The 23,210-nt window shown below is 40.3% G+C and overlaps 1 protein-coding gene across 3 annotated transcripts; it reads left to right on the top strand.

Annotated features, from left to right (window-relative positions):
- The first annotated feature begins 1,158 nt into the window (after positions 1-1,158).
- Positions 1,159-22,990, top strand: nadkb (NAD kinase b). 3 transcript variants are annotated; one of them, XM_036138393.1, is made up of 12 exons: positions 1,159-1,336; positions 3,170-3,463; positions 3,558-3,641; positions 4,146-4,275; positions 7,584-7,692; positions 10,451-10,536; positions 11,015-11,117; positions 11,213-11,382; positions 20,725-20,824; positions 20,922-21,079; positions 22,101-22,183; positions 22,267-22,426. In XM_036138393.1, the coding sequence occupies exons 2-12, from the start codon at positions 3,171-3,173 to the stop codon at positions 22,424-22,426; spliced, it is 1,476 nt and encodes a 491-aa protein (XP_035994286.1). In that variant the 5' UTR covers positions 1,159-1,336; position 3,170. The 3 variants fall into 3 exon arrangements, with proteins under 3 accessions (XP_035994286.1, XP_035994284.1, XP_035994287.1); XM_036138391.1 differs by having other exon boundaries at positions 3,138-3,463; XM_036138394.1 differs by lacking the exon at positions 1,159-1,336 and having other exon boundaries at positions 3,171-3,463; positions 22,267-22,990.
- Positions 22,991-23,210: the final 220 nt, after the last annotated feature.

Below are 23,210 nucleotides of genomic sequence, written 5' to 3'. Positions count from 1 at the left end.
GCTTTTTAATTGCAATTAAAATGCCTTATTTAAAAAAAAAATTGAGGTTAGACATTAACATGGGAACATTTCTTGATAATGAATGAAACATTTAACGTTTTCCTAAATTTTTCACATGATTATGTGTTTAATGAGAGTTAATTGATTTTAACTTTGACTGTTTTTATCCAGGTGAATTGTTTATCACCTACTATTTACATTTTTATCTTCCTTCCTACCTGTGACACTTTTCAAGCTTCCATCTGTCCTTTCTTAATACATTTCTTTTTAAGATGTTTGGAGTCCATGATTCACATCCTGTGCAGTAAACTTAAAAATGTTAAGAGACAGAGGCCTAGTGAGCAACAGAGCCACCATTGAAGATGAAACGTCCAAGCTCCAAGAATATATCAGGAAGATGAAGTTGTAGCTTCAAGGATTTTGTTAATGTATGAATAGAAACACTTAAGCTTTGAATTTTAGTGATGAAGCTTGTACAAGCAAAACTAAAGAAGTCTAGTCGAGGATTTACTTAGCTTAATGCAATGTTTTTACTTTTGGTATTTTATGAATAGAAATAATTAAGTTTTAGTGATGAAGCTTGTTCCAATGAAACAATGAAATAAAACAAGTTATTCTAGTTGTAGCTTTAGAAAAGTTGGACAAAATAATTTTAGATTAGAAACCCCCAAGGATTTACCTTGGGAGTTGTTTTTGTTTTTTTACTTTTTTTGGAAACCCCCAAGGATTTACCTACCTTATTAATAGAAACAATTCAGTACTGTGATTTTATGTTTGTTAATCTAAGAAAAAAGTCTAGTAGAATATTTACTTAGCTTATTCCTTTGTTAATGTAATGTTCTTCCTTTCCTACGTAATATTTGCCCCTATAATGTTTTACTGTTCACGTATACTGCACTTTGAATCATCTTGTCACTGCAAAGGGCTATATAAACAAACTTATCTTGGCTTGCTTTAAAGCTACTTAGCAGTTTCGTACAAAGCTCAAGTGCTGCGCTTGCCTTTCAATTATTCTTTTGTTTACAAAAGCGAATCTGCTCCTATTTACATACAGCTACATGGCTAGTTTCACCCCTGCTTCTGGGGGGAAAAAGAGCAGTCCGTTCCTGCAACGCTGTGGGTGTAGTTCCCCCCTTTGACCAGCGGGGGCGAAGGTGGCGCTGTGACGAGGAGCGGTCACTAAGAAGCGTCCTGTGACGTCACGCCGCCTCTGCTCTCTAATGTTTCTTTTTTTAACGTGTGTTCTTTAAGCGCACGTTCGCCGGTGTCTGACCGTGTCGATTGCTCTTGGCCGTGCCCGTGTCGACATGAGCTCTGTGCGGTAGTCTGTGGAAAAGTAAGGCGTCTCTTCGTCCCGTTTCTACGCCGGTTCAGAGCGGTTAGCTAGCGGTTAGCTAGCGGCGCTAATGCTAGGCAACGTTATCTGTCAGCGGTTGGTGGATGACAGCCGCTAAACCCGCACTTGGGGTGCCGCTCTCTCCACACAGCAGGGCTGTTTCACTCGAACCGGGACCAAAAAGCACCCCCAGTACGCCCGATTACACTGTTATTACTTTCGCCTAATGTTTGAATTGAAACGCTCCAGACGGTAATTACATGAGCAGATGTGTAAAATAATGGATAATACGCTGTTTACCCCCATTATTAAGAGAGTTAAAACCCAGTTTTAAATAGCCCCGTGTCAGAACCTAGTTTCCCACTAAAACCTAAAAGCTTTCACCAGTACTGGCAAAAATTAAGTAAAGTGTTAACCCTGTATAGGTTCCACAATTGTTTCTGGAGGGGTTTCAAGCATCAGCGGCTCGTATAAGGGTGTGTCGCAACATCTAAATCAGTTCAGACTTTGACTAGGCCACTTCAAAACCTTCTCATAATACTTGTCCGTATGGACCATTGTCCTGCTGGAGAACCCAAGTGTGCTTGAGCTTAATGCTAACATGATGGTCGGGGATTCTTGTTCGGGATTATCTGTAGAGAGCAGGAATTATGATTCCATCGATTAAAACGGCAAAGCAGACTCAGATCATCACACTTCCTCCATCGTGTTTGACTTTTAGGTGGGATGCTCCTTTTCTGAAATGCTGTTAGTTTTTACCAGTGTTGTATAAAGTACGGAAATCTCAGAGTCAAGTAAAAGTATAGGTATCTCTCCAAAATATGACTTTGGTAAAAGTCCAAGTCACTGACTGAAATTTTACTTGAGTAAAAGTCTTAAAGTATCTGAAATGTCTTGTACTTAAGTATGAAAATTACTGTAAAAATAGATGTACTCAAGTAATGTAATAAAAAGTAAAAAGTAAAACAAAGCAAATGCAGTTTGAATGACATTTTTTACATTTTGGTAAACTTTGAAGGTCAAATTCACTTAAAATAATATATACAACCAAGTGCAGGAGAAATTTAGACCAAGTTTAGACAGAAAATACAACCTTTTTGTAAGCTTTCAGTCTTTCTTCTTCAAGTAAGGTCGGTGCTCTACAAATTGCGTGCGTCTCTCTCTTTTATGTAATGAGTAACTAAATCAAACATTGAAAATGTATCGGAGTAAAAGTATGCAATTAAGTTCGAAAATATAGTGAAGTAAAAGTGAAAGTTATCAAAAAAATGTATACTCGAGGAAAGTATAAAGTACTCCAAAATATACTTAAGTACAGTAGTGAAGTATTTATACTTTGTTACTATACAACACTGGTTTTTACGTTGGATATACTTCACAAAATAACTTCCCCTGAAGTTTTATCTTATTTTCTTAAGATCTTATTCATTTTTTGTGGCATATATGAGACAGGCGTTTGTGTTTTGGGTCGTCTGCAGTGGGCGGCATCCATGAAACACTCCCATGGATGTCATTCTTATCCAGTCTCCTCCTTGTTGTGGAATCAGGGTTCATCACTCTGACTTAACTGAGGCAAGCAGTTAAGTCTGCAGTTCTTAATTGGGTTCTTTTGGATAAGCTGTCAAGGAGCTCTTTAAAGAATTCCCTGCTCTTGTTCGGGATTTTGTCTGTTTGTGGACAACAATGGCGCTCACTGTTGCTCACTTGAGTCCCAAAGCTGCAGGATTGGCTCTGTAACCCTTTCCAGGTTGATGGATGTTAATGAGCTCGTTTCTCCCCTCGTTATTTTTCTCCCACACAGGACCAACCCGTTTTTTTTTTTGCCCTTTTAAGAATGGAGAGTCCAGAGCCGGGTCTGTCGTCAAAGTCCCTTCCAGCTCGGGACCGGGCCGCGTTGAGACCCTCCGGCTGTCCCGATCAGCAGTCGGACTCGGCCAGGTCCTCGAAGCATATTGAGCAGCCGTCCAGGTCACCTAGGCGACGGAGGGAGGGAAAGAGGTCACAGCGGCGGGCGGATGGTCACGAGCAGCGGCTGTGGGAGATGGAGCGGCGGAGGTTGCCAGGCCAACACGAGCACTCGGAACATGCCGGTTCATCGTGCGATGCAGCGGAAAGCTCTCCTAAGAGGTCTGAAATCCAGGTGGCTCGGGTTCTGCTGCTCCAAACGTGAGGTGATATTAACTCCTCCTTTTTTTTTTTTTTTTTATATTCTTCCTCACAGGAGAGCTCACTTTCTGCATGGACCGTATCCAGCCACTCACTTTGGACCCAAAGCCTGCATTCTACCCAACCCGACTTCAGTCATGTAAGCATGAGGCTGCTAAATAAGCTGAACTTTGTGCTAACTTGCTGCTTGTTAGATCGATGGCAAAGAGAGGTTTGTGTAACCAAGTGAGATAAGAAAAATGAGAACGATTGGCTTTTTTTTTTTTTTAGAGGCTAGTTAACTTTAGTGTTAGCTGATCTGAAAGGGTTTCCTAGGACATGATCTGAACCTATAGAGGTGTAATAACCTTCGCGATGCCTACTATTTACCCAACAAAGAGGAAAGACAAATGGTAAAAGGGAAGCAGGAGACTGTTTTACTGTCGTATTTGGAATTTGATCCTCTGCTACAGTTAAGAGTCACCGTAGTTAATGAATGACTTTGCTGCTCAGAAATCTGGAATAATGTGTATTTAATTGAGAAAATGTGGTATTTGTGGTAAATTTGCTGTCATTGGAGGTCTGTTAGTGTTCATTTTGTTGTTCTGTAACTCGTTTGTTGCACAGTGCGTTTCTATGCTGGTTTTCCCCTTACGCGTTGCAGGCACATCCAGGACCCGGCCAGTCAGAGGCTCACCTGGAATAAAGCTCCGGTCAACGTGCTCGTCATCAGGAAGATCAGAGACGAGAGCCTGGTCGAGCCTTTCAAAGAGCTCTGCAGGTTTCTGGTAGAGGTACGAAATACGCTGCACGCCATTAAAAAACAAACAAAAAAACTAGCAGTTATCTCAGGCGCAGTATAAATCAGGGCTGGACGATATAGAAAAAAAAGCATATTGATAAAAAATAAATCATAGTGATCGCTATCGATACTTATCAACAAATTAAAAATATATATTTTAAGTGCAGCCCTGGCCATTTTATGCTGTTGCTTAGCGACCTATTTTAGATACAGAACACACAAACTCTGAATTCAAACTCAAACCTTTATTCAACTTTTTACCAAAACTGCAAGTTTTTAAAGAAAAAACAAGGCGTGCTCTCTGACCTCTTTGAAGGGGGTGGAGCTTGGTGACAAAGCGTTCCTGGGTCTGTGTTTCTGATTGGTTGGCAGGATGTAGTAATATATAAGATATGTAATATTAACCTACATGATAGGCTAGAATGCAAAAGGAAGGAAAACTTATTATTCTATCAAACTTTTTATTGACTTTTTATTCTATCATTGAAATACGTCTATCGATCGATATATATTATTGAATTATTGTCCATTAAAAATAGTAAAATTATGCAGTGTGCTAAAAAAATCTTTTACACCCTTGAACCTTTTCACAGTTTCTTTCTTTACAGCCACACACTTCAGTGTCTTTCCTTAGGATTTTATCTGACAGACCAACACAGAGGGACATAATTGTGAAGTGAAAGCCGAAGTCGGAAATGTGCGCTGTGCATTTTTGTTCCACCCACCTCGGAGTCAGAACTTTGTAGAACCACCTATCGTTGGATTTAACAGTAGGGAAGGTCTTCGCCAACTTTGCACATAAAGACACATTTTGCCTGCTTTTATTAGCAAAATGGCCCAAGCTCAGTCAGATTGGTTGAAGAGCATCCGTGAATAATGTTTTCCAAGTCCTGCTACAGAATCTCAAATTATGTCTGGAGCAGGGCCAAAAATGCTTTGACTAAAATGAAAGATGCAGTCGTTCATCTGGCTGTAACTCCATAATTTAGAGTGGTCACCGACGATTCAGGATGGCAGTACCCCAATCTTAAAGGTATAGTGGAGGATTTTACCAGAAGTGTGGGTAAGAAACTGCGAATGTGCAAGACCATCCTACCCACACTTCTGCTCCTCAGGGGGATCACTTGAAAGAATCTCCCAGTAGACTCTGGTCTCATTTCTTTCTCCTGACGCCTTCCTCTTCTTCTAATAAACTTGTAAGACAGTTTGCTTCTTGAGACTCAGCCATTTTCAAAGTATACATAAACACTAGAAGTGCGCAGCAAGAAGAAGCTAGCATCCCAATGATTGTGTGTGTGGGACAACCACAGATAAGATAGATAACCATTGATAAGATGATCCTCCCCCAGAACTTGAAGTCGAAAAAGATCGCCCACTATAGCTTTAAGTGTTTTGCAGCCTGTTTGAGTTTTTTTTCCAGGATAGCCCTGTATTTAGTCCCATTTATCTTAGCAAACCTCCGACCAGCTTCCCTGTCCCTGCTGATGATGCTGCCACTAACATTATAACATTACATTAACATTATGCATTACCTGGGATTGTTGTGCATGTGTTAGCACAGGGGTGTCAAACTCATTTTGGTTGAGGGGCCGCATTCAGCTTAATCTGATCTCAAGAGGGCCACACGAGTTAACTCATTGCAAGATTAAATAGAACTAATAAATGTGGACTTGTTGTTGATTTTTATATTAAGTTAATTTCACTTTTACACAATATATTATGAATAACCTCAGCGTTTTTAAGAAAAGTATGTGCAATTTCAACAATACTTTTTCTCAGTTAAACATTTACTTGTGCATTATGCATAAGAACTAATCACAGTGATTATACAATGTTGAAAAACATTTATTCACATTTTTTGGAACTTAAAAACGCTGTCCTGCATGACAAAATACATCAAACAGATAAAAATTAAGAAATGATTTGAATTTTTCCACACCTGAAGCTTAATCTGCTAATTAAAACACAGCGCCCCTCGTGGACAATATAGGAACTGCATATTTTCAATTAAACGAAGTACATGTTGTTTTCAATAATTGTTTTATCATTCTCTTCTCTTTATCTTGTCCACTTGTGAAAGTCAAATCTGATGAGCTCTTTGTGGCATCTTATTGCTACATTGCCAGACAGGAAACTGAAAAAAAAAAAAAATAATAATAATATTTTTTTATTTTTTTTTATAATGATAATGCATTTAGCCACAGGGCCGGACTAAATTGTTTGGCGGGCCGGATCCGGCCCGCAGGCCGTATGTTTGACACCCCTGTGTTAGATTATTAATGGTTGGTCCATGTCGCCCAGCTTCACGAGTTTAAAGCTAACCTCTTCGCTGTGCTCCTTCATGGTCTTAATGGTGCCGTTCACAAATGTTCTCACATTTATTTATGCTCCGATTAAATTACACACACGTCGACTCCATTTACTTATCAGGTGAGATATGAAGGGAACTGGATTTTATTTAGTTGTATCAGAGGAGCTGAATATAAATGTATGGCCCAATGTTTAGAAATGGTTTGGAAAAATATTGAAAAGTGTGTAGTAGGTGAAATTCCCCTCAAAAGATTAAAGAGTTTGGCTGAGATGAGACTAAGTGCGTAAAAATGAATACTTTTGCTTCAGATTTGGCATCTTAGTGCGGAAATAATTGTATTAATTTTTGGTTTAACGTACTATGTGAGCCGTACAGTTGCGTTTATGTTGGTTAGGTGTTTGCACATGAACATGTTATGAGCTGGCACAATTTACTGGAAATACCAAATCTGAGATATAGTCAGAGATCAGAATAGGGTTTGCAGACTTTGCTGCTTTGTTGATTTCCTAAACCTTTACGCTGCATCCTGTGGTGAGGCACACTCTGCCAGCTTTTGGACGCGCCAGCTCAACATTTGTTCCAAGTCAGTCATTTAGAGTCGATTACGGTAACAACTTATCGCTGTTTAGTTTAGTATCTTTACAGAATCTTCTGTTTTTTTTCGTTGAGGACAATCTGCACGTCAAACGCAGAACGGTAAACCTGTTGGCCTCCACTGAACACAACTTCCTGCTGAGGAATCTGTGGTACCGAAGAGCAGCAGGTCTGACCACAATGAATCCAGGAAATATTTCAGACCAGCAGAGGAATGCTGCAGTCTGGCCTCCTGCAGCTGCAGCACATTTTGACCACATGTTTCTAAAACCAGACGTTCTGAGCCGACCCGCAGACCCACGTGTTTGTCTTTCACCCCTAGAAGCGGCGAGCTGCAAGTGGACGGCATGCGTTTCGTTGTGTCGCGGCTAAGGCGTGTGTTCTGTGTGTGTCAGGAGAAGCAGATGATGGTGTATGTGGAGCGCCGGGTGGCAGATGACGCCACGCTGTCAAAGGACGAGGCCTTCGGCTCCATCCGCAACCAGCTCTGCACCTTCAGAGAGGGTGAGACATCCGCGGGTTCTACAGCGGAGCCAGACCTGCTGTCTGGGTTCAGACTTTACTGAAAGACACGGACCAAACATGTTCCCCTTAAACAAAGAGCAGCGATAATTATGCTGCTGTACAAATGTTGATATTAAGTCATGGGTTTCATAAGACATTGAAACTGGAAGGCTGTTACAGCACCAAACTTTTATACTGCTTATGCGTTTATGTGAAAGCAATTAGAATCACCCCTAAATCAACTTTACACCCGAACTCTCTGTTTTAACTATATTACTGATAGATAAATAAAAACTAATTGTAAACTTACAAACTACTGTTAAGAAAGATAAATCTTCTTTTTTGTGGGGTTTCTACATTAGGTTTAGTGTTATGGATTTTTAAATATTGTGTCAGAATTTACACACATTCATTTTTGACAGAAAAATGTTTTAGAGTCTACAGTTTCTTGCTATGCCGCCAGAGATAAAAGTAAATGCATGATTTTTAGTTTTCCATTTCCATTTCTCCACAATTGGATTCCAATTAAGGCCTAATAGTATCCATCCATCCATCCATTCTCTTCCTAATATTGTTTATTATGATTATTAACTTTCTTTGTGCATCAGTTTTTTTTTTTTTTTTGACATGAGGCAGACTTTATAGCAAAAGTCAGAGGAGCATCTGTTTTTTATAACTGTAAAAAAAGACAATAAAAAGGACAAGGACCAGAATGTTCTCATTTTAAGCGTAGTAAAAACATCCAGTACCATAAAAGAGTATTCATATCCCTTAAAATGTTTTCTATTGAGTCAACTCTGTTGTTTATTGGAGTTTTGGGAGACAGAACAGCACAAACTACTGTATTGACAGACTGGCGGTGTAGCGTAACATGGTTTCCAAAGATATTTATTTATTTATTTTTAGAAAAAAATTAAAGTCCTACCCAGTCCTGAAAAGTTTGGAGTTTGATTTTATCATATTTCCAAGTCTGCACAAGTTTGTAAATAAAAATAAAGTTAGATATGGGTAAATGTTTTTAATTTCCAGACAAACGATCAGGATGTCTGAAAAAATAAAAGGTTTTCACATTGATCTACATTTATACGATGTACTGTATCATTGTTTTAGTTTTTTCATGATAAAGCTTTGTCCAACTTTGAACTTTTTTGTCCTTTTTTTTGATCAGGGATTTTAACAGGACCTCTGCTTCTTAAACTGGGCGCTGATGCCAAACATTTTATTCAATTTTTGAGTGAAGAAACAAAATTATTAAAGATCACAAACAGTTTTCAACAATTTTCATCTGATGTGATCTCATTAAATCTTTCAATCACTGTTTGAAAACATGCGTGTTTAAAAGAAGAAAATGTGAAAACTACGTTCTGAGCTGGTATTATCTAATCTGGTAATTAGCCTGGTCACTGAGGGAATTAGTTAGCAAATCAACATGGAGCTGGAACAAAGGCATGTGGGGCTTGATGACACTCCCAGATCCAAATGTCAATTTCAGAGCTAAAAGATTTCAGTGGTAAATGCAAGACAGCATAAGTAGCCATCAGTTCATCTTCCACTTGTTCCTGGTTCACTAGCATCTGCTTCATTTCCAACTGGAAAGGGTTATGTGCTGCACTTATAGTTCAAAAGGTTTCTGGTGAACTGAAGAATAATGAATTAAATGTCTTTTTGACCGTCAGAGAAGTGCAAATCATCTGCCTGTTTAATATTAGGCATAAATTGGCCGTGACCTTTTTTTAATCATCTATTTGAAGGAAATAAATAAAACTCTGCATATAACCCATCCCTCAGGGAGCAGTGGGTGTCCACTTTGGAGCGTTCAGGGACCCTATGGGAGTCAAACCCAGAAGGTCCAGGACAAAAGCCCTATGCTCCAACCTCTTAGCCACCACTCCCCCCAATGAACAGATGTTCATTCAGCGTTAACAGTGGCAATAGTGTATTGGGGGTCCATGTGGAAATTTTTATAATAAAAAAAAACAAAAAAAAAAAACTTTCCTTCATGCCGTCCTTCATGGAAACTTTCCAGTTTTCCATGAAGGACGGGCAGCTTTGTGGATTTAATGCCTGGTCGTTACCGCGTCGTATTTGGCCCTTTTTGTCTGCTGCATAAAATCACATATTTTATGTTTTAGCTGCAACATGACAATGAAGAGGTCTTTAGGGGTTAAACATGCTTTTCCTCAAAGTACTGGAACTGTCAGGGGGGCAGTCGTGTAGTTTAGGTTGTATTTAAAGAAAATTGTAAAGAATAAGACCAGGTTTTTGACGGAGAAATTAAAATTAAAGAAGAAATTTACTGTAAAATCAACCTAAATCTCATTAGTCACCTGGGATGGAAGTAACATTCCCTATAAATAATCTGTCCTCTCCATCAATGTCTTAATCACGTTTTTCTGTTTTCAAACCTAGAGGTACGCTCCAGAACTACTTTGGTTCAGAGTGTTGCCGGTGTTTACTTCCTGGTTCCTGAGCCAATCATATGAGAGTTCTCAGGGTTTCCAAAACAGAGCGCAGCATTTGGTATTTTATTTTGGCAAAAGAGCAGCAGCCTGCTACATGGGGGGGGGGACGCTTTCTGTTTTGAGTGTCGTTCCGATTTGAAACACTAGGCGTCATTATTACTTGTTTAACCTTTTAAACAAAGAGGTCATTTTGTTGTTGGATGTATTATTGACAAATCAATCAATAAATGAATAAGTTTGACTTGCAGTAAGAGCAGGTTTTATTTTTCAACATTGATTTTTGGTTGTGATTTCAGGTTATGATGACATCTCTGACTGCATAGATCTGATCATTTGTCTGGGTGGCGATGGGACTCTGCTTTACGCCTCTTCTCTCTTTCAGGTATGGTGACTTTGAGGAAATTAGATGGATAAATCGTTGATTGCTTTGATAACATACACACAATATTTTGTATATGTTGCTTGACTGAACTAATGGAGTCAAAAGGTTCAATGAGTTTCAGTTTGGTAACGTAAATGTAATAAACTGGTTTACCTCAGGCTTTGTAAATCAGAGAGGTTCTCTTTATGCTGGTTAGATTTCTGGATTCAGTTTATTTGTACCGTTGTCTTCCTTTAGCCTAAAATAACAACATTAATTTCCCAAAAGTCAAGCAATCTGAAGAGTAGCCTGTTAGAAAATAGAAGACATTTTAAGAACCCTCCTGTGTTTTGATTGAAAGTAATTATGCTGTAAAATGACTTGTTCAGTGTTTTCCGTTTGTTTAAATAAAATAGTTCTGTAAGAAACCTCTGTTGTTTAAGACTTAGCGTAGCACATTTCTGAATCCACTAATTGTTCTTACGCTGCTCCTCTCCAGGGCAGCGTCCCGCCGGTTATGGCGTTCCACCTCGGCTCTCTGGGTTTCCTGACTCCCTTCAAGTTTGAGTCATACAGGACCGAAGTGGCCAAAGTGCTGGAAGGTAAAGTGGCTCTATGAGTGAAACCGTAAACGGGCTGCTCGAAGGAGACCCCCGCACACCCAGGGAACACGTTGTCTTGTGCTCTGGGTTCAAAGGGAACGCGGCCATCACCCTGCGCAGCCGCCTGAAGGTGAAGGTGGTGAAGGATATGCTCCAGAGGACGGGCCAGCAGCCGGAGAACAGAGAACCCACGCTGGAGCACAACGGGCTGCTTCCTCACGGACACACCAACAGCGAGGCTGGGAAGGTCACCCTGCAGCTCCAGGTAGGAAGGAACGTGTCAGTAAGGTGTGGAGCGGTTTATATACCTGAGCTTGTTGTTGTTTTTTTTTTTTTAAACGACTTGTTGCTTTAATTTCAATACCTAATCATAAATAGAAAATTCAGATATTACTGAAGCAAGTTAGGATAACATCAGTGTTTCTTGGCTTTAAATCTGAAGGAGAGTAAATTATATAATGCTACATATTTTCCCCCGTTAGTATTTTTGCTGAAGAATCATTTGCCGTTGTAAAAAGTGAAGACTGATTAAAGAAAAAATAGAATAAAAAGAACATAATTATCCTTTTGTTGTGTGGAAATTCTGCAGCAACAATGAATAAACTGCTGTGTAAAATGTGAAATATTTACATTTAACTTTCATTAAAAAAAATCCAAGAAAAGTAAAACATTGAGTCGCTGCATCAATATTTGCATACTCATTTTGATCTCTTATAATTAAACTCATGATTTAATGTTTCTTTTGAGTTTTGAACAACTCATAATTGTGTCGAGTTGTTCATGATGTGTACAGCAGCATTTTTTTTTTACATGCATAACAGTCTCCCAGCGTACGCCGTAGGTGTCGCCAACCAGCCCGTAGCTATTAAAACATGCCGGCGCGCTGACATTACTCCACATTTCCATTACGCATCTTTTTTCTTCTCCATAATCACCATTTAGCTTCTTAGTCACTGAGTTATGTTTGAGGCGCGGCCATAAAGCGCTGCTGGAAGTCCGTCCAGCTAAGCCAGAGACAATATTGGCGAGCAGAATCTGAATGCATTAGCTTGCCTAATGCAATTGTGGTGCCGCTCACGTTGAAATAGAGAGTTTGATCGGATAAATTGTGCTGCTCTTATCTGAACGCCTGTTTGAAAAGGGAGGTTTGGCATGAGTTTGCCTGGTGTGGGATGTTTGCTAAGCCCAAGTTGGTAAATTAATGTCAAAATGACCGCACCCACATTTATTGTTCAGCAGTTATGTTTGATAAATGAGGCCCATTGTGATTTTTAACATGTTTTCCTGATTCTTCCCTCTTTGTGTTATTTTTTTTTTATAGATTTTTTTCCTTCACCTGATCTGGACAAACAAAAGTGCCATATGCTAAAAGTTGCCGTTTTAAAGAAAATATGGTAACACTTTATTTGAAGGGGTCTACATAAGACTGACATTACACTGTCATAAACATGACATAACACCTGTTATGAACATAAATGACTCTTTATGAATGTTTATGACTGTTGTCATTAATTGTCATTTGGTAAATTATGACACTATTAAAGCAAAGTTGACATTGTTTAAAAAGTCTTTGTTATGACAAGCCCTTAACTTAACAAAACCCCAAGCCCTTAAATTAACCTAATCCCAAATCAAGCCCTAAATTTAACCTTGTCTCTGTTAATGTCAAGTTGTCATAACAAAGACATTTTAAACAATGTCAACTTTGCTTTAATAGTGTCATAATTTACCGAATGACAATTAATGACAACAATCCTAAACATTCATAAGGAGTCATTTATGTTCATAACAGGTGTTATGTCATGTTCATGACAGTGTAATGTCAGTCTTATGTAGACCCCTTCAAATAAAGTGTAACCAAAAATATATTTCAGAGAAGTGTTCAGTCAAAACCAGTTTCTTACATTTATGTAAACATGCGTTCTCCATATTTCCACGTATGTCGCTCATGTAATTGGCGTTTGCCTACCACAGCTGCCATGGCATCCTCCTGTCTCTGCGTTGACCTCGACTCTCGGCACGTTTTAGGTCTGTTTATCTGCCGGATCTACCACCACGGATTCCTCGCAGTGTTCGGTGATTCATCTCATGCTGCAAAGCTGTTCGCTTGTCTGTCTCTGCTGCTGCCTGGCAACTAGCAAAACTTTCCCTCCTGAAATAGTTGTTGCTTGAGATGTCGTTTCTTAAATTTTTCTAATTAGTTCTTTGCTTTGATTTTAGAGCCACAACATATTTTTAGGCTTGATGTTGATCTCGTGTGTGTGTGTGTGTGTGTGTGCGCGACACCAGAGGGGATCTGAGTAGAAATTACAGTACTGAATCAAATGTGGTGATCTCTGTACTCCTGCCAAAGAAGAGAATGGGTCAAATAACAATCTAAATATAAAAAACAAAACAAAAATGTTTCTATCTTTGTAGCCTGTCTCAAGAAAAACATCTATTATTTTTACCATATAATCCAACGGCGTCATCTTAAAGCTTTAAGATGTGTCTGATTTAAAATAGTGTTACACAATAAAATCCCATTGAACTTGATATGATTCCGATAGATTTTAGACAGATAAAGTGTTTAATTACAGTAGATTTATAAACTGCACAGCTAAAAAACGTCAGAGCAACTTTCTGTTTAACAAGCTTTGCTTTATGTGAAAGCGTCTGTCCTCTGCTGTAGGATTCCTGTAGGGCTACGGTGTCAGAAATCACAACATGAAGACATTCAAAGTAACTATTTCCTGTATTTAACCAACTTTTTACTACTGAAAAAACAAAAACTAATGTATTTTGCCAGGGAGACCTGGCAGCTTTACATTTCAGCAGCAAACGTCACACACCAGAGGAGTAAATTAGACAAATAACCGTAGTACCATACCAACTTTATTCATGAAGTGCTTTAAAAACAACAGCAGCTGAAACAAAGTGCCGCACATAGCTGCAAACGATGAACATACATAAAAAAAAATAAACAATTCACAAGAAAGATAAAAGATTATACTAAATGAAACAAACGAGGTCAAAGTAATACTTGCTGAAGCTGAAAGGTAAACAATAAAATGGGTTTTAGACAAGTGTTAAAGCTATAATATGAAAAAAATAAAAATAAAAAGCTGCAGTTGGTAATCCTATTCTGACAAGGAGAAGTTTGCTTACAGGTGAATGAGACATGAGGTAGTTTGGCTGAGTCAGCGCTCCTCTGCCCTGCTGTCAGATGCAGGTTTACATTTTGGGGGAGGAGAATGAGGAGGAGCTTAGAGGAGGCGCCACTTTCAAATCCTGCTAGCTCTCCATCATTACCAGCTTTAGCTGTAAAAGTGGACAGTGAAGGAGTCTGTCTGTGGGCAGGAGTAGGTTATCCCACAGTCGTAGAGCAACAATAGAGAAAGCTTTAACGGGGGGGATTTACAATTGCAATGATAAATAAAGATTTCTTCTTCTTCTCTGAGCTTCCTCTTAGATCTCAGTACATGCAGGAGCTGATCGTCGGCCAACCTGTGGCCCTGAGAGGAAGAATAAGAATTTCAAAAAGAGCTCTAAACTTCACAGGCAGCCTTTGGAGTGAGGTGTTCAGTTTTATGAGTACCAGTTAAAGGTGCCGCAGCGTTTTTGAAATGTCAAATGAGCAACAATCGTCTCCCTTTCAGAGGAGATGACAAGAAGTTTTACTCACATATGAACACCAGTGACATCGATGACAAGCAGGTAGAGATAACCGGTTTCTATTAGAGAATGACGGGTGAAAAAAAACAGGTGCGTCCTTCAGCATCGCAGATGTTTGTATACATTCAGTGTATCTCCATATCCAGCAACAGGCGAAAAGGTGGATTTAGCTAATTCCAGTTTTACATAAAAGGCAAAGCAGACATTTTCTATTGTAGGGGGCTTGGTAAAACCTCCGCTTTTTTCACAAGACGGCCTTCTGAAATGAGAGGTTGTCATTAAAAATCCTCAAAATCTACAAGTTCAATTCAATTCAATTTTATTTATATAGTGCCAATTCATGAAACATGTCATCTCAAGGCACTTTACAAAGTCAAATCAATCATATTATACAGATTGGTCAAACATTTCCTATATAAGGAAACCAGTTGATTGCCTTAAAGTCCTGACAAGCAGCATTCACTCCCGAAGAAGCGTAGAGCCACAGGGAGAGTCGTCTGCATTGTCCATGGCTTTGCAGCAATCCCTCATACTGAGCAAGCATGAAGCGACAGTGGGAAGAAAAACTCCCCATTAACAGGAAGGAAAAACCTTCAGCAGAACCGGGCTCAGTATGAACGGTCATCTGCCTCGACCGACTGGGGTTACAGAAGACAGAACAGAGACACAACAAGAGAGACAAAAAAAGCACAGAAGCACACATTGATCTAGTAATCTGTTCTACATTAGATGGTAGTAGCGGGTGATCTGTCTTCTCTGGATGATGTCACAGCTAACAGAACGCCAGACCAGGTGTGCCTACTATGAAGAAAAAAGAGAGAGAACAAAAAGTTAAATTCAATTCATTGAACGCGTCTCATTAAACTATTGTTGCGGATCAACTTTGCTGTTCTTGAAAGGAGCAATAAGCGACATTTTACCACCTGGTGGTGCTTGAGCATCGTCTGTAGACCAAAACAAGACGTGAGCCGACCCACTATGCTGTACTGTGGTCAGCCTTCCTGTTAGCTGCTAAAAGTCCTGCTCTCATGCAGCCGCAAAGAAATGCAGACGGATCTTGACGTGTTGCTGAAAACAGTCTTTTTAAATAGCTTGTTAGAGAAATCTGTGCATCTGTGAGATTAATTTGGTGTTTTACCAGCAGGCTGCTTTAGCCTCGATGTTAATTTTAATACATTTTATGGCAAATCGATACAGAATAAATCTGCAACAGACTGCCGACCTGTCCAGGGTGAACCCCTGCCTCTCACCCATTGACAGCTGGAGATAGACACCAGCACCCCTAGTGACTCTAATGAGAGATAGACGTGTTAGAAGATGGATGGATGGATGCAGAATAAATTCAGAACTCGGCTACCACTGCAAATCCTTTGTAACATTTACTGAATTCAAAAACCAGGACGGCCACCATAGTTGTTTTTTCCTTTCTGTGTGCTGAATTTTCGGCGCCTGCTGCTTCAGCTCTCCTGGTCCTTCGGTTGTCGTGACAAAGAGGCCCGGGGCGACCGCAGACCGACGGCGTAGGCTGTCAGGCTTTTCGTTTTGTGTGTTTGTGCACGCACACACACACACACACACACACACACACACACACACACACACACACACACAGAACATGTGTACGGGTCGGAGAGGAAACATCAGCCCGGTTTCCATGATGACCGTCACAACAAAGCCTTTCAGCGCATACACGGGGAGACGACGTCGGATGTTGTGAAGTTCTGTTGGGCCCGTTTCCACGGAGACGGTGGCGTCAAACGGGGGAGTCGTCACCAAATGGGTATTTAATGGTTCCCGATGCTCTCGGTCTGGCACGGAGCGTAACCAAACAACACGCCCGACTGCGTGCGCTCGCAACACCTGTCTGCGTTTCGTCAGGTCCAGCTCCCTCCCGCCGTCTCGCTCCACACGGTCTGCCTTCTCATCAGCAAAAAGCACAGCGATGGGTTGTTTTTTTTCCCCCCCCTGCTCTCTGAACCCCACTTAGACCTGGCATTACATCATGTCTGCCGTCTCCAGCGGGGATATCTGAGCTGAGCTCCGCTGACGTCAGCACATCTGCCAGACATCGCAGCTCAGCGGTGCAGAATGCCGTGTGACCGAGGTGTGGAACATGATGTGTTGCTGTGCGTCGGGTCCGCTGTCAGTTTCCCTTTGTTGTGCTGGTGGAGGATTATTTGCCTTCATTGTTGGCACTGATTACATCTTTTTATACTGTAAAGTTTGTCCTCTGCGTTTGAACTCATTCCTTAGGGAGCAGTGCGTTGCCACTGGGTGGTGCACATTCTGGGCCAAAGGGTGTTGCTCAAGTACAAAAAGGGAACTAAAAGTAACAAAAAAATTCTTGAAATTAGTATATTTTTCCTTGGTTTGAGCAGGTATATAAGACTATTTGCCAATGGAATAAGATTTATGCACTTAAAATAAGAACAATTCATCTCCATCATCTTATTTCAAGTGCAGGGTATCTAATTATCTTATTTTAGGGGTAAAATATACTCATCCCACTGGCAAATAATCTTATTTACATGCTCAAATCAAAGAAAAATATACTAATTTTAATAACATTTTACTTACTTTTTTTGCAGTGAGAGTGGCTGTGGGATTCAAACCGGGGAACCTGCCACCTTTTGCACGACACAAGCTCGCTGCTCTTACCACGAGGCGGCCACTATCTCCAGTAAATCTAATGTCTGTGAGAGGGGATTACATAATGCAGGCTCCAGGGAACCAGGAAGTGCATCAGGATCTAATTATTGAATTTGCCTGTTTCTAGTCTTTCTAGCACCATGCAGTTTATGTTGTCAAGTGGTGCATCTGCAGCGTATTAAATGACCTGGTGTGCTGCAGCTCATATAAGTGCAGCGGTGTTTTGCAGTGACACAGATGCTGTGTTCAGTCAACTTTGCAGCTTCGATCTTTAGGGTTGCATTTCACATCACAGGAGTGATCAGATGCGTCTTTACAGCGTTCCTTTAAAGTCTTGAGAAATCTGGAAAAAGTACAGAACTTTAATTTTATTATTTTCCAAGTCTGGATAAGTTTGGGTATGGGTAATATATTACATTTCCTGCCCTTGTTTCATTAATTTAAAACATAAAATCCACATTTTCTACTTCAGTTTACTTACTAGATGACGATCAGATCTTTAGTTTTTGCTTCAATTTTTAATTATTTTGTTTTTGAGTGACAAACACTCATTTAAAGATCAAACATGGCAGATTCACTGTTTTCTTTTGCACTTTAGACCCTAAAGGTTCTCTGTTTTTTTAAAAAAATGGACCCAAGGTTCTTGAACTACTATTGAAACTTCTTGTTTTTTGAACTTTGGAAAAGTTATCTTTGTTTAAACTCTCATAATCTAGTCAAGATTATCCTGGATTTTAACTGACCCAAATTATGGAAATAACCCTTTTACCAAACTGCAGAATTAAAAGCAGCACTATGTTGTTTCATGTTTGTGGGTTTTGTAAAATTTAGAAAACAAATCTATTTTTTTTTAATCAAATGTCAAAAATATCATAAAAACTTTAAAATTGAATCTGGAAAAGCATGAAATTGAATTGTTACCTCTTTGCAAGGCGATTTAGTAGCATGACACGCTTATTTTGTTCCAGTTTAGCTCTGGGACAAATGAACCAGCTAATCTGGGTTCAGCATAATAAATTGGTGAAGCTGTGAAAGAGTCCAGTTGAAATCAATCTGCTCAGCAGACTGAGTGGCCATTAAAGGGCAGCTCAAGTCCTCTTGTGTCAACAACGGTTACCTCCAAAGAGAAGTATGCAGCTGTCACTGCTTTGTATTAAAATGAACTCGCATGAGAGGAAATTACTTTTAAGAATATTGCTTCTGGAAGAACATCAAGAATTGAAATGTGAGGGCAGAAATGGGCCAGTAGTAGTTCCAAAAACTTTGAAGAGTACATTTATGACATGCAACAATGGATTTTATATGAAAAAGAAAAGCACAGCATACAGAATAAATATTATTTCTTCTGTAAATACAATAAATGCAATGTTATACGTAACGTATTTTTTTAAATTCATAGTCTCATAGATGAAAATATATCAATTTCTAAATGTATAAGTGAAGTTTAAGTTATTAAAGGACAGGATTCTCCCTTTTTTCTGAAATCAGCTGCTTAATTCACCAGGCTGTCAGGTAGCTTCCCAACCGGTCCTACAGCATGATATCTGTGTGTTTTTTTGCACATTTCCAGCTGGATGTGCTTATTTTTAAAGTGGGGGGAAGTGTAGGAGCTTTCATTCAACAAAGACACCACTTCTGTCTCTGAGAGAAACATCAAGTTCAGCCTGAAATTCTGCAGGAAGTAGATCGACACAAAGACTCATTTCAAGTTGTTTTCCGTCATTATCCTCCGGCCAGTTGTTTTACACTTCTGGAACAATCATTTACGCTTAAAGGGGAAAAAAGATGATATCTGCTATAAGTCCTGTGTCACACCAACAGTGAAGCATTCTGACACAATAAATCTGCAGGACGGCGTCTCATCCAAGGGCGTGGACTCACATTTCTGGCTAATGGCATCGCCTTAAGTGACGAACGGTGTGAAAACATCCACAAGGAGCACTTCTTTCAAGAATCCTCACTCAATTTTCTAATGATCTGTGGATTTTCTGCCTGTTGGAGCGACACAAGGCGTAATAAGGTGTCAGAAGATCAGAGCTTTTAGATGTAAAACCTTCCACATTTAACCTCACAGTGAACTTGGTGGTCAGGTTTCAAGAAGCGGGTGAATAAATATGAGCCGGCGATTAGAGGTCGCACCAATGAGAGAAGAACGGCTCAGGATTAGTTGGGCTTCGACCCACATGTGCACGCAGTGACCTAGAGGGAAGTACGGAAGCTGTGAAGGGTCAGCACTAAACATTTGAGATTTTTGGTAATGAAATCATTTTAAACGTGTGTTTTTATTTTTATTGTTTTAAGCAATAATGAACCAACTGAGGAACATGTGAAGCCATAAAATGTGCGTCGATGCCAAACCATTAGGCTGCCTATAAACACGAGAACATTGTGGGGTCTGGCCTGTAGATGTCACCACAGTAAAACGTTAAACTATATAGAGCAGGGGTGTCCAAACCTTCCTTCACGTGAGCCTAAATAGTAAATTCAAAAGTACACAAGGGCCACAAAAAACCATATATATATATATATATATATATATATATATATATATATATATATATATATATATATATATATATATATATATATATGAACTAAAATTACCAATAAAAATCTATTGTGATTTTTTTCTTTTACACCTGCTCCACAGAATATGTACGTAATATTTTAATTAAATGAGTCAGATTTTCTGTTGGAAAGAGAATATGCAGATAGATCCAGAACTTAAAATATGTAAAAATGTGGTCATCCAGTTTTCAAAATCTCTTGGAATCGATTGGCTTTTTATTTTAATTTTTTTATTTTTTTGTGCATATTCTCAGCAGTAAGATCAGCATTTGTCTTTTTTTGAAAACGCTACCGTTGATAAATCAACCGATTATAATAAACAAATAAAACCAGAGTTTGTGCACGAAAGTCTGCATTTAAGTAATTGGATTGTTGTGGTCCCATTTGCTATGAAACTAAAGAGAATGTAAAACGTGTAGCGATTAAAAGACAGATACTTTGTCTTAATATTTCCAATTGAAAGATTTTAACTTGTATGTAATAATTTTCCCCTAATTAAAAAGCCAAATCCATTGGGTGGCTGCAGAAAATCAGCACATGGCCCCCGGGCTGCGCCTTGGACACCCCTGATATAGAGCACTTTTACACACGTTGTTACACAGCCGTACGGCCAAACAGCATTTTACGGTTTTCAGAAAATCATCTGGACTGCGTGTGTTTAAGATTCCAGATTAAAAGGCTGTTCTGTTCCTGAAGGCCTCCTAACCTGAGCCCACGTTTGTTTGCCCGCCTGCAGGCGTTAAATGAAGTGGTGGTGGATCGAGGCCCTTCCTCCTATCTGTCTAACGTGGACCTGTACCTGGATGGACGGCTCATCACTTCGGTGCAGGGAGACGGTGAGATGCCTCCTTCTTTTTTCCTGCTTCAGCTTCAGCTTTATTTCACGGGGAGAGTACTGAGTGAGAACATTTGCGTATGTGTGCCTTCCTCCAGGGGTGATTGTGTCCACGCCCACTGGGAGCACGGCGTACGCAGCTGCAGCAGGAGCCTCCATGATCCACCCTAATGTCCCCGCCATCATGGTCACCCCCATCTGTCCCCACTCCCTGTCCTTCAGGCCCATCGTGGTCCCTGCTGGAGTGGAGCTCATGGTGAGCACTTTGACCTCAGCGTACAGAAGACAAGCAGGAAGCAGGGATGGAAACACACCTGGAAACACACCTGGAAACACACCTGGAAACACCGGATCATCCATCCATGTTTTACCCATCCATCTGTTTCATCCATCCATCCATGTTTTATCCATCCATCCATCCATCCGTCCATCTGTTTTATCCATCCATCCATCCATCCATCTGTTTTATCCATCCATCCATCATCCATCTGTTTTATCCATCCATCCATCCATCATCCATGTTTCATCCATCCATCTGTTTTATCCATCCATCCATCCATCTGTTTTATCCATCCATCCATCCACCTGTTTTATCCATCCATCCATCCATCCATCCATCCATCCATCCATCCACCTGTTTTATCCATCCATCCATCCATCCATCCATCCATCCATCCATCCATCTGTTTTATCCATCCATCCATCCATCATCCATGTTTCATCCATCCATCTGTTTTATCCATCCATCCATCCATCATCCATGTTTCATCCATCCATCTGTTTTATCCATCCATCCATCCACCTGTTTTATCCATCCATCCATCCATCCATCCATCCATCCATCCTTGTTTTATCCATCCATCCATCCTTGTTTTATCCATCCATCCATCCAACCATCCATCCATCTGTTTTATCCATCCCTCTGGTTGTTGCAGGTTTTCTATTTATAGCCTCACCACTGTGCAGAAATCTGCCATAACTTCATTGTGAGCCTTTAGTATTTAGACTATAATAGAGCAATTACCAATATTTGACCACAAGGTGGAGCTTGAGCATTTTCTGTAGTCCAAAACAAGCTGTATAGCAAACCACTGGAGGTAGAGAGTGGTATCTATTCTGACATGAAAAATGCGTAGCCACCCTGCCCCACCCTATGCAGATGTTGTGTAATGTTAGTAATTGGCTGTCAGTAACAGGCTTTAGCGTTGCTCCCTCTGATGAAGGGGGAGATGTTCTGGGCTGAAACCCACAGTCTGTCTTTATTTGTTCCCAATCAGATCACTCTGTCTCCTGATGCCAGGAACAACGTGTGGGTGTCGTTTGACGGCAGGAGACGACAGGAGATCCAGCACGGAGACTGGTACGTATCAAGAACCCTCCTGGTCTGTCTCACCGTCCCCCGTTAGGTCTCCTTATCGTTTCGTCCCGTCTTCCTCACGACAGCATCAAGATCACCACCTCCTGTTACCCGGTGCCGTCCATCTGCTGCCACGACCTGGTGTACGACTGGTTCGAAAGCCTGGCTCAGTGTTTGCACTGGAACGTTCGCAAGAGGCAGGCGCGACTGGAGGACGTGTCGGACTCGTCAGACACGGAGAACTGAAGGAACGCCGCTGAGGGGCGTCAGGTTTGCTCAGAGACACACTTAGAAAGCAGCAGACGGTGACCCAGGTCCTGTGCAACGCATGATTACACAGACTATTATAGGTATTTTACCCTGACTCATAATGTTATTACCATTCTGTGCACCCGACTCTGCATTTGTGTCTGTAGTTTGCTGCTACAGCATGTAGACAGGAAAAAAATAACACCATACGAGCGACAATGAGAACCTAACACTCCCTATTCATGAATAAGCAGCATGCTATAGCTATCTCCTGTATATTTGTACATACAGATCTCTAGTTCAGATGCATTCAGTGTTATGTTTATGTTCGTATATTTCAAGAAGATGGAAATATTACTAGTGATCACGTGAAATGTTCCTGCTGCGTTCCCTACCAGAATCCAGAGTCTTGATTTTGTTCACACTGCAGTTACGTTTAGACTGCAGCTGATAATGAGCTGTAACCCGGCCGGCTGTGTGAATTTCATGTTTAAAAAAAAAAAAAAGCTGACAAATGATGTGGCAGAAGGCAGTAATGTGAAAATAAAAAGCTTGACACTGTTTCTTTCTCAGTTTGATCTTTTAACGGAAATAAAGAGCTGCACCTATACTCACAATCTGGGTTTCCAGAACGTAACCAACGTCGTTTTAACACTCTGTAACACAGACCGTGTCGTTTCTGCAACGGTTTTAAATCCTGAAGAGGAAGCAAACCACTGGGTATTGTTGTGATACAGCTGTGTAGAGGTTTTCCACCAGGGTGTGCAGCTCCTAGAAATTG

This window comes from Fundulus heteroclitus, chromosome 6 (genome assembly GCF_011125445.2).
Source record: "Fundulus heteroclitus isolate FHET01 chromosome 6, MU-UCD_Fhet_4.1, whole genome shotgun sequence".
Taxonomy (NCBI): domain Eukaryota; kingdom Metazoa; phylum Chordata; class Actinopteri; order Cyprinodontiformes; family Fundulidae; genus Fundulus; species Fundulus heteroclitus.
The sequence above is the reverse complement of the archived record's forward strand: the minus strand, read 5'-3'. Positions and strand labels throughout refer to the sequence as shown.

Coding starts and splice junctions, on each gene's coding strand:
- nadkb (XM_036138394.1), top strand. CDS start 3,171: ATGGAGAGTCCAGAGCCGGGTCTGTCGTCAAAGTCCCTTCCAGCTCGG. Junction 3,464..3,557: donor GCGGAAAGCTCTCCTAAGAG/GTCTGAAATCCA, acceptor TCTTCCTCACAG/GAGAGCTCACTTTCTGCATG. Junction 10,537..11,014: donor ACGCCTCTTCTCTCTTTCAG/GTATGGTGACTT, acceptor GCTCCTCTCCAG/GGCAGCGTCCCGCCGGTTAT.